The following is a 14,649-nucleotide window of genomic DNA, read 5'->3' as shown; positions in this document are numbered from 1 at the left end:
CTCCAGTTCTCCTTAATCTGTACTTTCTCTTCTCATTTTTTTGCTCCTCTTTTCCCATGAATGAAATATTAATATTGAAATTCCTAAGTGTAACAGTCACTCTTGGCATTCTTATAGATCCTCTTTGCTTCTGGAAGAATTTGTTTCTGTCAATTTGCTTTTCTGAAATTTAAAATGTGTTTTAAACATACGCCTGAGAATAGTTTTAAAATGAACATACCTATTCCCTCACAAAATTTGATAAGAACTCCAGAAATAAGAGCCTATCACAGCATTATGACAAATGCTGTGTACACAAAAACTGTGGCACTTAGTGCCTAGAAAGTTGAAGCTAGAAGTTAACTAGTACTTGGAGATAAAACTATAAATGATGTGAAGGAGTTGTCTTGCTGGAATTTAGGAGCCTATTCTTCAGTTTCCTCATGGCTGTCTTCACTTCTTGATTCCTCAACATATAGATTACTGGCTTCAGAATGAGAGTAAAGATGGTATAAAACACAGACAGGATCTTGTCTACCAGAAAACTACTGAGTGACCACATATAGAAGAAGATGCATGGCCCAGAGAACATGAAGACAACAATGAAAAGAGCTGTGCAGGTAGAAAGGGTCTTACATGATCCTCTTGAAGAATGATGTTTGATATTACACAGGACAACAACATAAGAACTGAACAAAAGAATAAAGCAGGGCAAGGCAATTATACCACTTGTTGAGATAGTAAAGAGGCCCAGGACATAAGTATCCATACAAGCCAACTGGAACACCACAGGAAAGTCACAGAAAAAGCTGTCTACCTCATTGGGACCACAGAATGGTAACACGAGAGCAAGTATGACCTGGCTTATTGAATGCAAGAATCCCACAACCCAGGAAGCCACCATGAGAGCAACATAGACTTGGGGACTTATGATTGAAGCATAGCGGAGAGGCTTGCATATTGCAATATACCTGTCAAAGGGCATAGCCATGAGTAAAATGATCCCAGTACCAGTAAAAAGGTGTAGAAAAAATATCTGGGGATGCAGCGATCAAAGGAGATGCTTCTATGTCCAGTGAGGTAGTCTGTAATCATATTAGGGGTGGCAAAGGAAGCAAGAGACATGTCAATGATAGAAAAGTTGGTAAGCAGGAAATACATAGGAGAGTGTAGGTGAGAGTCAGCTATAACTGTGATGACTATGACTCTATGATCCACCATTGTTGCCACATAGAACTATGAATATACCATGGAGGAAAACATCTGTAGCTCTCAGGAATTAGAGAGTCCCAGCAAAACAAATTCAGAAACAGTAGACTTATTGGGCACATCCATTGTCTTGAGTGATATGTGGAAGCCTGTATCAAAGGAAGAAAAAAATCAAGAGAAAGTATGAGTCTATCGAAGCAAAAGCTCCATTTCCAAGAATCCACTTTTGTAGACTTCATTTCCTCCACAAAAACTTATCTTTACTGTTCTTTCCATCCTATTTTGGTATATTGGTTTGAAAGATAATTATAGGATACTAAGGCTCATAGTGAAATACCACTTAAATCATGGATGTTCAAATGACACTTTCCTCTCTGGCACTAAATGACACTCAAGTTGAGATTATGGCATCCTGAACAGATGCCGTTATTTACTTATCTGTCCATCCATTTGCCTATATAATTCTAAAGATAATAGCCAACATTAGCTAAGTACTTTGGGCTGACAATGTGTTAAACACAGACACATTTAGTCATTTATAATTCATGCATAAGTATATCTTTATTGAAAGAACATATAAAAATTCCATCACATATGTGCAACATGGGCTCTTAAGCAACGTTATAAAGAGACTTTAATGAACACATAGATCTTTTGTAAATTTCCATAGAAGAATTGTTAACATATTCACATGTAAAAATTATCTGGTTGAAATCTACCAGGAACACAGAGAAAATTAGTTTTGCTGATACTTATCCAATGAAAGAAGATTGATTTATTGTCCAGTTTTACTACAATATAGCCAAACAGCCCAAGGAAAGGCATTTAACTTCTTTTCTTCTCAATTTCTTGTCTGTCATAATATATCTGTTCCTCCTGCAAACACTTACAATTTTATGACTTAAAATTTTATCTTTGTCTCCGAAAGAATGTATCACATCACTTTTAAGGAAAAGAGCTCAAAGATCAATCTCTTTAGCGGCACCTTGCTTGAATTCTCCCTTCATATTTGCTAACATGCATAAACTGCTTTATTGACCTCAGCTGAAGGAATAGAGAGTAGAAGATGGAAGTAAGAAAGGCAGACATTTAAAATCCTTTGGTAGAAATCGTTTGTAAAACAGTTTTGCTTACCAGATCTATAGTGGGATCAGGGCTTTAGATTATTCACAGTGTTAAATAGGCTCTTACAGACAGCATATAGGAGGTAATTTTAAATGAAAATCAATGAACTAGTTGAATCATTTAGTTGTTTAGCATTTGTAGATTAAATGGATGTTGCAGAGACTTGGGAATTGACCAAGAAATCCTCTTGCAACGAGATTTATTAAACAACAAAGATGGTATTATTTGGTTTGCAACAGGAAGATATTTCAACAGTCTTCCAGGAATTTACAACATTTGTTTTCACCTGGACCTGAGAGATTCAGGGAATGGAACTTGGGAAAGCCATCCTTTAAGAGGTAGCAGGAAGTATCAATGAATTTTAATAAGCATTCAGTTATCTAACCCTGTTCTCGAGGCAGTGGAGAATAAAATCCCAAAACCTTCACATCTGCTTCAAGTAATTTATAGGTTCTTTGGAGATATTGGACACCCATAAACAAAACAATGGGTGAAAAAAATACAGCCAAATAAACCTAGTGTTCAACCAATTCTCAGAGATCATGAGTAAACTGGATTTTAGGTAAAGGAAAAATTTATAATGTGCTTACTTAATCAAGAAAGTGTTCTTGCAGGAGAAACGTCATGAACTTGACCTAGAATTAAAACCGAAATTTTGATTGGCAGGAAAATAAAATGTATGTTGGGAATAAAACTGCAACTTATTTTCAGGAGCAAGTATTTGGTGAGCAGATTGGAAGAACAAGAATGCCACTCTAAAATATAACTTGATGTTAAGAACAACAAAAAGCCATTTTAAGATTGTAGGCAGGATTATGTTGACTTGAAAATAGTATTTTTTAAGGATTTACCCAGATGGTTTGGAGAAGGGAGAAGTTAATGGCACCAGATTATTAATTGGAATAGTTATAAAGAGATCACTTTAACTAAGGTATTAGCAATGCGAATGTGATTGTGATTAACAAAACGAGAACTCCAAGTAACTCTGTCATTATGAATTATTTGTTGAATAAAAACAATGTAATTATTATCCAGTGGAAATTTCTATGACAGATTGCATTTTTTAAAATCAAATTTGGCCGTTTATTCTACTCAGCCCATCCATTCAGGGACCCTTTCTCACTGTGGGAGGAGTATAATTCCCACTTTATTTACCAAAGCCTGGATACATGACTTGTATAATATGAGCAGAAGTTTTAAGATTCCATATATGATTCCACCATTGCGCCTTTTCCATCTGCTTGGATCCCAGGATAAAGAGATGAGGAGGCAGGTTGCAGGCTATGTTCATGGATAGAAAAACACTTATTTTTGGAGCTAAAAATTTATTTGGGGACCTAAAATCATCAAAACAATTTGTTAGAAGTGCACATTTATTAGGCTCACACTGTTTTCAACATTTCATATAAACCTGTAGTAGTCAATACAGTGTGGTGTTTACCTAAGGGTAGACAAGCAGATGAATGTAACAGAATGGAGGGTCCAGAATAATTACACATACATAGTAACTTATCATTAACAGAGCTGCCAAAATAATTCAGTAGGAAAGAAAAGACTTTTCAACAAAGGACAATTATTCTTTGTTAGAACAATTGGATAGTCTTTATAAATTAGAGTTAGGCAAAATTTTCTAAGAAAAGAAAAAAAATGATAACTTGGGCTAAATCAAAATTTAAAACTTCTGCTCTTTGAAAAGTTATTGTTAAGTAAATGAAAAGATATTCCACTGACTGGAAGGAAACATTGTATTAAGAATACAACAGAATGCAATTGGAACTCTCATATATTGCTGGTGGGAATGTAAAATGGTAATTTGGAAAACAGCTTGGCAATTTACATAAAGTGAAGCATATGGTTACCATATAACTCAGAAAAATTGTGTTAGATATTCACCCAAAGGAAATGAAGATGTAAGTCCACAAAAAGATCTACACATGAATGATTACCATCATCTAGTTCCAGAACATTTTTATCACTCCAAAGGGAAACTCTCTAGCCATTAAGCATTCACTCTCAAATCTCCCTTCCCTCATCTCCTAGCAATTACCAATCTATTTTCTGTCTATATCGATTTGTGTATTCTCAGCATTTGATATAAAAGGAATCATACAATATGCAGCACTTTGTGTCAAAAATTTGTACATGAATGTTTATAGCAGCACTATTTTCAATGGCCAAAAGGTGGTGATATCTATCAACTGATAAATGAGGAAACAAAATGTGGTATAGCCAGACAATGGATTATTGTTCAGCCATAAAATGGAATGAAATATGAAGTACTGATACCTAGATGAAACTTAAAAACATTCTACATGAAAGAAATCAGATGTATCATATATATATAAATATATATGATACATATGTAATATATATATATATATGATACATATGTAATATATATATATATAATTCCAAAGCATGTATGAAAAAATTAAAGAAGAAAAAAGAAAGGTGAGATGAGGACTTTTGGTTTCCGGTTCTGCATGTAAGGAGCTTGGAGGTCGCCACTCCATCCTAACAAGTACAAAGCTGAACAGACTGAAAAATCAACAACTCTTCTAGGATCTGTAAGAGAGATAATGACACTGAAAAAAACCTACTGCCGCCAAGATTGGAGAGAGAGACCAGCAAATACAGGGATTCACCACTTGCAAGAGCAGACACTCAAGAGGGGAAACTGTCCTTGGAACCAGTGCTGGGTAGGAAAACTTGAACTGTAATTGACAAATTGCTAGAGGTTTAGTGAAGAAAACTGTGAGAGTTCAAAATTCCAGCGACTCAGTCATAGGGACACAGTCTTTTGATATTTACCTATAAGAGTTGGATGAGGTTCTCACAGTAAATATTGGAGAAAAATCTCCCTTTGCTTCAGTCAGGGAGAGGGGAAGAGAAACGATTTTGAAATATGTCAGGGCACTCTGTTCTTAACAAGGCCTGCCCTGAGGAGAAACCAGTCAAGCAGAATTTAACCTGCTCTAGTATTATCAGAGCTTAACTGATTCTAACTAGCAGAAGGGAAATACTCAACTTCAGTCCTCCAGTCATCTGTAGCCTTCCCTGTGGGAGAAGGGAAATATTTAACTCCAGTCCACTCTAGCCATCCTGTCCCACCTAAAGGAAGGAAGTAAAATGGAGAAACACTTATAAAGTTGACACGCAGAAGCACAGGCTTAATGAAACAGTGAGACCTAATCTTTGGACCCCCTGTGCTGAGGTTTGCCACACCCAATAAAGTAACCACAGGAGCTTCAGATTCCTGAGCCTCACAACCAGCTTGCCTGGGGTCTAGCCTAGCCTACTCATAAGCCTGAGGCAAAAGTCACCACACCACAACAAAAGGGCACACATGGCTCACAGAGGGGACACTCCTGGAATATTTGGAATAGGCAATGAGAGGGAAGCACATTGCTGGGCCCCATAAAGCATCTCTTACATAAAGCCACATTTCCAAGATTGAGAGATATAGCTGATCTTCCTAATACATTGATATAAACAGAGAAGTAGGCATAATGAGGAGACAAAGGAATACGTTCCAAATAAGGGAATAGGACAAATCCTCAGGAAAAAAATAACAAACAAAACAGGGATAAACAATCCACCTAATAAAAAGTACAAACTAATACTCATAAGGATGCTCTTGGGAGAATAGATGAACACAGTGAGAATTTCAACAAAGTATTGGGAAACATAAAAAAGAATCAATCAGAACTGAAGAATACAAAAATGGAAATGAAAAATTCACTAGAGGGAATCAACATCAGAGTAGATGATACAAAAGAATGGATCAATGATCTGGATGAAAGAGTAGAGGAAATCACCTAAGCTGAGAAAATTAATTATAAAGAACAAGGACAGTCTAAGGGACCCCTGAGACAACATCGAGCATACTAACACCAGTATTATAGGTGTCCTGGAAGGAGAAGAGACAAAGGGGCAGAAAATCTACTTGAAGAAATAACAGCTGACGACTTCCTTAACCTGAGGAAGGAAACAGACATCCAGGTACAGGAAGCACAAAGAGCACCAAACAAGATAAACCCAAAGAGGCCCACACCAAGGCCCACACCAAGTCCCAAGGCTCACATATTATAGTTAAAATGTGAAGCTTTAAAGATAAAGAGAGAATACTAAAAGCTGCAAGAGAAAGGCAGTAAGTTACATAGAAAGGAAACTTCATGAGGCTATTAGCTGACTTCTCAGCAGAATTCTTTAGGCTAGAAGGGAGTGACATGATATATTCAAAGTGCTGAAATGAAAAAACCTACATCCACTGACTCTACCAGGCAAGGTTATCATTCAGAATGGAAGGAGAAACGAAGAGTTTCCCAGACAAATGAAAACTAAAGGAGTTTATCACCACTACACTAGCCTTATAAGAAATGTTAAAGGGATTTATTTAAGTGGAAAAAAAAAAGACCACAAATAGGAATAAGAAAACTATCAATGAAAAAAATCACTGGTAAAGGAAAATATACAGTAAAAGTAAGAGATCAATCATCTATGTAGCTACTATGAAGGTCAAAAGAAAAATGATAGGAGGTTAAGGGATACACGAAAACACAAAAAAGTGTTAAAATATGGTATTAAAAACATAAAATGTGAGGGGCAGTAAAAGTTCACAGTTAAGAGGTCAAACTTATGATACTATCAACTCAATATAGATTGTTGTTTACATAAGGTATTATATATGAACTTCATGGTAATCACAAATCAGAAACCTATAATAAATACACAAAAGATTAAGAAAAAAGGAATCCAAACATAATACTGAAGAAAGTCACCAAAACCAAAAGGAAAATAGCAAGAGAATTAGAAAGAACAGAGAAGAACTACTAAAATACTTGGAAATAAAGTAATGACATGTCAATAAGTACACGCATCAATAGCTATTAAATGCCAATGGACTGAATGCTCCAATCAGAAGACATAAAGTGGCTGAATAGACTAAAAAAAAAAGAAGACCCATATTTATGCTTCATGCAAGACACACACCTTAGACTTAAAGACGCTCACAAACTGAAAGTGAAGGGATGGAAAAATATACTCCATGCAAATGGAAACAAATAAGAAAGCTGAGGTAGCAATGCTTATATCAGACAAAATAGACTTTAAAACAAAAACTATACCAAGAGAAAAAGAAGGGCCCTACATAATGATAAGGGGTCTAATCTAAGAAGAGGACATAATGCTTATGAATATCTATGCACCCAATATAGAACACCTAAATACATAAAGTAATTATTAACAGACATAAAAGGAGATATTGACAGCAACACAATAATAGTAGGGGACTTTAACACCCCGCTTATATCAATGGATAGATGAATCAAACAGAAGGAAATATTGGCCTTAAATGACATATCAGACTAGACAGGCTTAACAGTTAAATACGAACATTGCGTCCAAGAACTGCAGAAAACACATTTTTTTAAATGCAAATGGAACATTCTCTAGGATAGATCACATATTAGGCCACAGAACAACTCTCAATATATTTAAGAAGATTGAAATAATACCAAGAATCTCTTCTGACCACAAAAGTATGAAATGAGAAATCAACTACAAGAAGAAAACTGGAAAAGCCACAAATATGTGGAGATTAAACAAAATACTACTGAAAAATTATTGGTTCAATGAATAAGTCAAAGGAGAAATAGAAAAATACCTGAAGACACATGAAAAGGAAAATACAACATACCAAAACTTAGGAATACAGCAAAAGTAATACTAAATGGTACTAAACTAAGAAGTTTATAGCAGTATAGGCTAACCTCAGAAAACAAAAATCTCAAATAAAAAATTTAACAGTATACCTAAAAGAACTAGAAAAATAAGGACAGAAAAGGCCCCAAATCATGGGCTGGTCTCTGGCCTAGTGGTTAAGTTTGTGCACTCCTCTTTGGCTGCCTATGGGTTTGGATGTTAGCCCCAGACCTGCACCACTCTTCAGCCACACTGTGGTGATGACCCACATACAAAATAGAGGAAGATTGGCACAGACATTAGCTCAGGGTGAATCTTTTTCAGGAAAAAAAAAAGTCCCCAAATCAGTAGAAGGAAGGTAATAATAAAAATCAAACCAGAAATAAATGAAATGGAGACTAAAAAACCAATTGGGAGACAAAATCAGAAAATTGTAGCTATATATCAGAACAGGTTAGCAAATACTCAAGTAGAGCATTAAAGATAAAGGGAAGTAAAACACCGAAAACAAAGATAATTTTGTTATTTTAGCCACAATAAAAACACACCTAGCACCCGGACCATGGTTTCTGATATCATTCTACAAGGAAAATAATCAGGGCTGCTTAGATTCTGGGACCCCAGAAACTCAGGTGCTTCTCAACACAGAGTCTGCTGACTCCCCCTGGTTCCCTCGTCCCTCATTGTGCCCCAGAAATTCTCTCAGAGAAATAAGTTGGGCAGCCATAGAGCTCACAGGATTTTTTTTTACCATTTGTTGCCTGATGTTCAGTGTCTTGAAATCTGCTGTTTTGTATTTTTGTCCATTTTTCTGTTGTTTCAGGCAAGAAGGTAAATTCAGTTCCTGCTACTCCTTCTTGATCAGAAGCAGGGATCCTGGTTTTATTTTAAGAACTGATTAAATCTTTTAAACATAAATTACAGAATTAATTTATTTCATTTGTCAATCAGTGATTTAAATCAAATGGATAAAATAAACAGGCTTATTTTTAAAAGTAAGCAATTAACATGAAAATTGAGTCCATGAAAATGTACATTTAATGAATGGACATTGTAACAGTCAAAATTGAAAGCTATAATAACTATAATACTTTTGTCTTTTCCAAGTGGCAAATCTTTGAAAGAAGGAAAATAATACTATCGGAAATAGCAAGGACAGATAATTTCATACATTGTTGGTGGAAAATTAAATTGACATAATTTTGCTGTACATCAATATTTATACCTTATGACTTAGTGATTGTACTTCTAAAACCTTATTTTCAGAAAATAAGCAAGTAAGTGTGAAATTTTATATTTAAAACATTATTACATGAACTTAGCCTATGATAGCAATAACCTAAATATACAAAAGCAGTGATTACTTAAATCAATAATAATTTAAAAATGGTAATTGAATAATTCATAGTCATTTAAAAGAGTATCATGTTCTACATTTACTTATTTAGAACGTGCCCATAATATTAAGAGAAAAGAACAAGTTATAAACTACATGTATAATATGATCCAATTTTTATAAAAATAATAATGTATTTATACACGTAAAACTGATAAAATTTTAATATTAGATATTTCTGTGTGGTGTAACTTTCAAATTATCCTTTAATTCATTTCTCTAATAAATATTTATGAGCACCTTCTTCGTGCTAGGCAGTAGACAGAACAAACAAACAAATCTCTTCTTTCATGGACGTTACATACTATGAAAAAACAGGCAATAAATATGTGGAACATATGTCATATTAAAACATGATAAATCGTATGGACAAAAGTAAAGCAGGGAAGTGGGTTATGGAGTTTTGTGGGAGATCATTGCAAATTTCAATAGGGTGATTAGGGAAGTTCTCACATGGAAGGTGAGGGAAGTTGTGAAAGAAATTATGAAGTGAATCATGCCAATATCTTGGGAAACACCTTCCAGACAGAGGAAACAGCAAGTCAAGTGTCCAGAGTAGAGAGCAGCCTGGCATGTTCAAGGATCAGGAGGAGGGTAGGGCTGAATAGAGTGAGTGAGATGGGCTGTAGTAGGATAAGATGTCAGAATGTGGAAAGGGTTAGGAGTTGGGGCATATAGATAAGGTCGTATGGATCTTAATAGACAATGAGGAAAGACATTAGCTCTTACTTTAAGTAAGATGAAACTCACTGAGGATCTTGAGAAGAGAAGGGAAATGACATGACTACTTGAACAAGAGCATTCTGGATGCTCAGATGAGAATAAACCAAAATGAGACAACAGAGGAAGTGAGAACAATAAAGAGGATACAGCCATAACGTACACACAAGATTATGGTGGTTTGGGTCTAGGAGGTAGAATTTGAGGGAGAGATGATCTAATCAGGCAATTTTATGATGGCAGAGTTAATCTAGATTTTTTAACAGATTGGATGTGGAATATGAGAGAAAATATTTCTAAAATATTGTGAATCCAAAATTTTGGACCAGAAACTGGAAAGATGGAATTGCAATTAACTGAGATGGAGTGTGGGGTGGGGAGAAGGGTGTGGTGAAGATCAAGGGTCAGTCTGGGATGTTATGCTTGAGGTAATACTACGAAATGAAAGTAGAGCTGTGGCAGTGGCATGGGCTGCTGAGCAGAGGAGTCTAGAGTTCATGAGAAAGCTATGCGTAGAGGTTATCAACATATAGATGGAATTTAAAGCCAAGAAAGCTAAGTAGCTAAGGAAAAACTCTCAAAGAAGAATAAAAAAACAGCTGGTTAGGTAGAGAGGAGACTATGAAAGTGGAGAGTCCTGGGAAGGCAGTGATCCACTGTGTCAAGTGCTGCTCAGAGGTCAAATGTGATGAGACCAGACTAGGCATCATTTGTGACCATGACAAAAGCTGTTATATTGGCATGATTGGGTGAGTTGAAAAGGGAAGAAATTTGAAGCAGACAGTATAAACATGCCAGCCTGACAAGCCTGCATACTATATGACTTCAACTATACGACATTCTGGAAAAGGCAAAAGTAGAGAGACAGTAAAATGGGCAGTGGTTGCCAGGGGCTTGGGGGAGAGGGCAGGATAAATACACAGAGCACAGAGGATTTTTAGGACAGTAAAACTACTCTGTACGATACTGTAATGCTCGATATGTGACATGCATTTGTTAAAATCCATAAAATCGTACACAAAATGTGAACCAAATGTAAACTATGAACTTTATTTTAAAATAATGTATCAATATTGGTTCAATTATAACAAAAGTACTACACTAATGCAAGATATTAATAGGGGCAAATACATGTGTGTAGTGGGGGCCAGAGGGTGTATGGGAACTCTATTTTCTGTTCAACTTCTCTGTAAATCTAAAACTACTCTAAAAAATCTATTTCTAAGCATAAACAACTTTTGAGGAGCTTTGCTATAAAAGGAAGGAGAGAAATTAGGGTAATATATGGAGAGAGAAAGGTTACAAAGAGGTTTTATTTAAGATGAAAGAAATGTGGTTATATGCTAATGGAAAACTCCAATAGGGAGGAAAAAGTTGATGATGTGGAAGAGAGAAAGAATTACCAAAGTAATTGACCACAGTAGGAAAGAGGGGATGGATTCTGATGCACAGATGGAGGAGATGACTTTTTTAGGAGCAATATCAGGTCATCCAGTCTGAGGAGAGATGAAAGAAAACAGTTTCAGAAGCAGATAAAAGGGTAGATGTAGTGTTAGGAGCTTGAGGAATTCTTTTCTTCTTCTTTTCTCAGTGAAATAGGAAACAACGTGATAAGCTGAGAGTGAGGCTAAGGAAGGAGATATCTCAGATATGAAGACATTTTTTCTCTATAGCCTAAATATTTTTATCATGCAAATCATTTATATTTTAATATTTGATTAATTTTAAAATATAAAATACAAAAAAATTAATTCAAAATCTTTTGCATTTTGGGTTCCAGATTTGTTTTGGATGCTGCCCATTCAGTGTACTCATAAGAAACTTGAATTTGGATAATTTAATTAGGCATAGAGGTTTTAGCGGTTGAGACTTCTGTTTTGCTAGGTGAGATCTGATAGGCACACAGAGGCTCTAGGTCATTGTGTCGTTCCTTGTCTTATGGCTAATGTGGTGGTATTTTTGAGACAACAGCTGGCAAAGATTACAGCAAGAACAGCTCCTTTGACAGCCTGGGTCTCCTGTGTTGTTCTGGGTGATGTCTCTGGATGCCCAACCTATAGTGTTTTCTCCTAGACTTTTCAACTATTTTGTAAGCATATAATTCTCCATATTAAATCACATTATGTTTAAAATAACTAAAATGGCTTCTGCTATCTGTGATAGATTCCTGACTGATCCACCAAAGAATTATCATTATGTTCAGCATGAAATCAGTTGGGGTTGAAATCAACAAACAGCTAGGAATCATGAAAATTTGCTAGAAATAATCATGAAGTTCTGAAAAAAAAGAAAGTAAAATGTTTCGATGATCTTTGCATATGAAAATATCCAGATTTTTTGCCTTCCTCTAATTATGGAAGAAAAATTTGCAGTTTAATTTCTTTCAGAATATACTTATAAGCATAATATTTCCCTCATGATATTTTAAACTCTTTGATATCTGTACAGAATCTTGAGTTTACAGCCCTAAGTCATTTATGAAACTGGATAACTGAAATCATTATGTTGCATAAAGATTTAGAACGATTTCTTCTTATAATCATGAAAAATATCAAACTCTTTACATTCCCTTCATAGACCCATATGTGTGTCGGACGCTACCAATATCTCCAACTTTAATTCTAATTATTTTCACATGCACTTATTATACCTCATCAATTTGAACTTTGTGGTGTTCCTCAAATGTACCAAGTTTGTTACCATCTTCAGGTTTTTGCATTATCTGTTCCCTCTGCCTAGAATTTCCTGCCTCCAGACATTCCTATGGTTGACTCTTTCAGTTTATCTAGATAGCAGCCAATGTCACCTCCTCAAGAAGGGCCTGCTTGAAGACTGAAAGTAAACTGATTACCTCCACCCCACACTCTCTATCTATCATCTATCAATCTATCTATCGATCAATCTGTCTGTCTACCTATCTATCTACCTACCTACCTATCTAGCTATCATTTTGATTTTCTTTTTAGTTCCTTCAGGACAATATATCTCCCTTAAACCATGCTGTTTATTTTCTATCTTAATGGGCTGTCTATTCCCACTAGATTCCAAGAGAGCAGTGACTTTACCTGTCTCTAATAGCTCTTTCTCCCAGAGCCTAGAATAGTCCTGACAAATGAGAGCTGCTCAATAAATTAAGTATTTGGAAATGAATAAGTAAATTTTGGATGAAATGCTCCAGTCTTGATTTTCATATTATGTTTTGCCTTCAATTAGGCTGTGTGCTGATTAAACAACCTCTTCATGGAAGATTTCACTTCCTGGTTTCGAAGGGTATAAATCACAGGATTCAACAAAGGAAAGATCACTGTGTGAAAGAGAGAAACCACCTTGTCAGCTGGGAAGGCTCTAAATGGGCGAGTGTAGATGAAGATTCCAGGCCCAAACATGAGAAATATAACAATGATATGGGTAGTGCATGTGGACATTGCTTTGCTCTTCCCCTCAGAGGAGGACCCACGTACACGGCAGAGGATGACTGCATAGGAGGCCAGAAGCCCTAGGAAGCACAGGAGGGTCATCAGACCACTGTTGAAGACCATCAGGAGTTCCACTACAAAGGTGTCCGTGTAGGCCAGCTTGATAACCTGAGGCACATCACAGAAGAAATTATCCAGTCGGTTTGGGCCACAGAAGGGCAAGTGGAGGATGAGGGCCACCTGGATAATGGAGTGGACAAAGCCTCCAAGCCACAGAGCCAAGAGCAAGACATAGCAGGCTCTGGGGTTCATGACAGTTGAATAGTGTAAAGGACGACAGATGGCCATGTAGCGGTCAAAGGCCATCACAACAAGGAGTAATGCCTCCCCTCCTCCAAGGAAGTGCAAGAAAAAGAGCTGAGTGATGCAGCATTTGTAGGAGATTACCTTCTTATCAGAGAGGAAGTCCACCAGCATCCTGGGAGCCACAATGAAGGAGTAGGATGCATCCAGGAAGGCCAAGTTGCCCAGAAAGAAGTAGAGGGGGGCTGTGAGGCCAGGGTCTAATCTGATGGTGAGAATGATGAGGAAATTTCCAGGGAGGATGATGAGGTAGAAAATTAAAACTAGCACAAAGACCAGGAGCTGAATATCTCGAGATTGGGTAAGACCAAGGAGTATGAATTCTGACACCACTGTACTGTTATTGCTCTCCATCTCCTCTGTCTGTAGTGCATCAAGAAGCAGAGTTTATTGTTACGACTATTTCTTCCATCTAGACCTTAGTTCTTCTGTAGTTAAATATTTGACATATATCCATCACTTCAGCTAAAAGCAACATGTCTCAACCCTCTCCAATATCCTGGGTAAACTCCAAACCTTTCCTTTCTCTAGATTTAAAGCAAGCAAACAAACAAAAATCCTCTTCCCAAAGCCACATGCATATTGCCATTCAACCATATGCTTCTATAGGACAGTTCTCCACATTAAGAGTCTGTCATACCACACCTTGGAATTCCTACCTTCCTGAGCCAAAAGAGAAGTTTCCTGAATGAGATACAACCTAACTCCAATTATCAAGATCTTTGCATTCTTGTGGTT

At 36.3% G+C, this 14,649-nt stretch overlaps 1 protein-coding gene and 1 pseudogene across 1 annotated transcript; both read right to left on the bottom strand.

The window, feature by feature from the left end:
• Positions 1-361: 361 nt before the first annotated feature.
• LOC139081929 (olfactory receptor 4K2-like) lies at positions 362-1,314 on the bottom strand (annotated as a pseudogene).
• A 12,027-nt stretch (positions 1,315-13,341) lies between these two features.
• Positions 13,342-14,271, bottom strand: LOC103559889 (olfactory receptor 4N2-like). The gene has a single exon (XM_008533702.2). It carries the CDS (start codon positions 14,263-14,265, stop codon positions 13,342-13,344), a length of 924 nt encoding a protein of 307 aa, XP_008531924.2. The 5' UTR covers positions 14,266-14,271.
• Between the last annotated feature and the right edge of the window lie 378 nt (positions 14,272-14,649).

This window comes from Equus przewalskii, chromosome 1 (genome assembly GCF_037783145.1).
Source record: "Equus przewalskii isolate Varuska chromosome 1, EquPr2, whole genome shotgun sequence".
In the NCBI taxonomy this organism is placed as follows: domain Eukaryota; kingdom Metazoa; phylum Chordata; class Mammalia; order Perissodactyla; family Equidae; genus Equus; species Equus przewalskii.
Note: the sequence above shows the minus strand (reverse complement) of the source record. Positions and strands in the feature narration are given on the sequence as shown.

Excerpts from the sequence above, each read along its gene's own strand:
- LOC103559889 (XM_008533702.2), bottom strand. The coding sequence starts at position 14,265 with ATGGAGAGCAATAACAGTACAGTGGTGTCAGAATTCATACTCCTTGGT.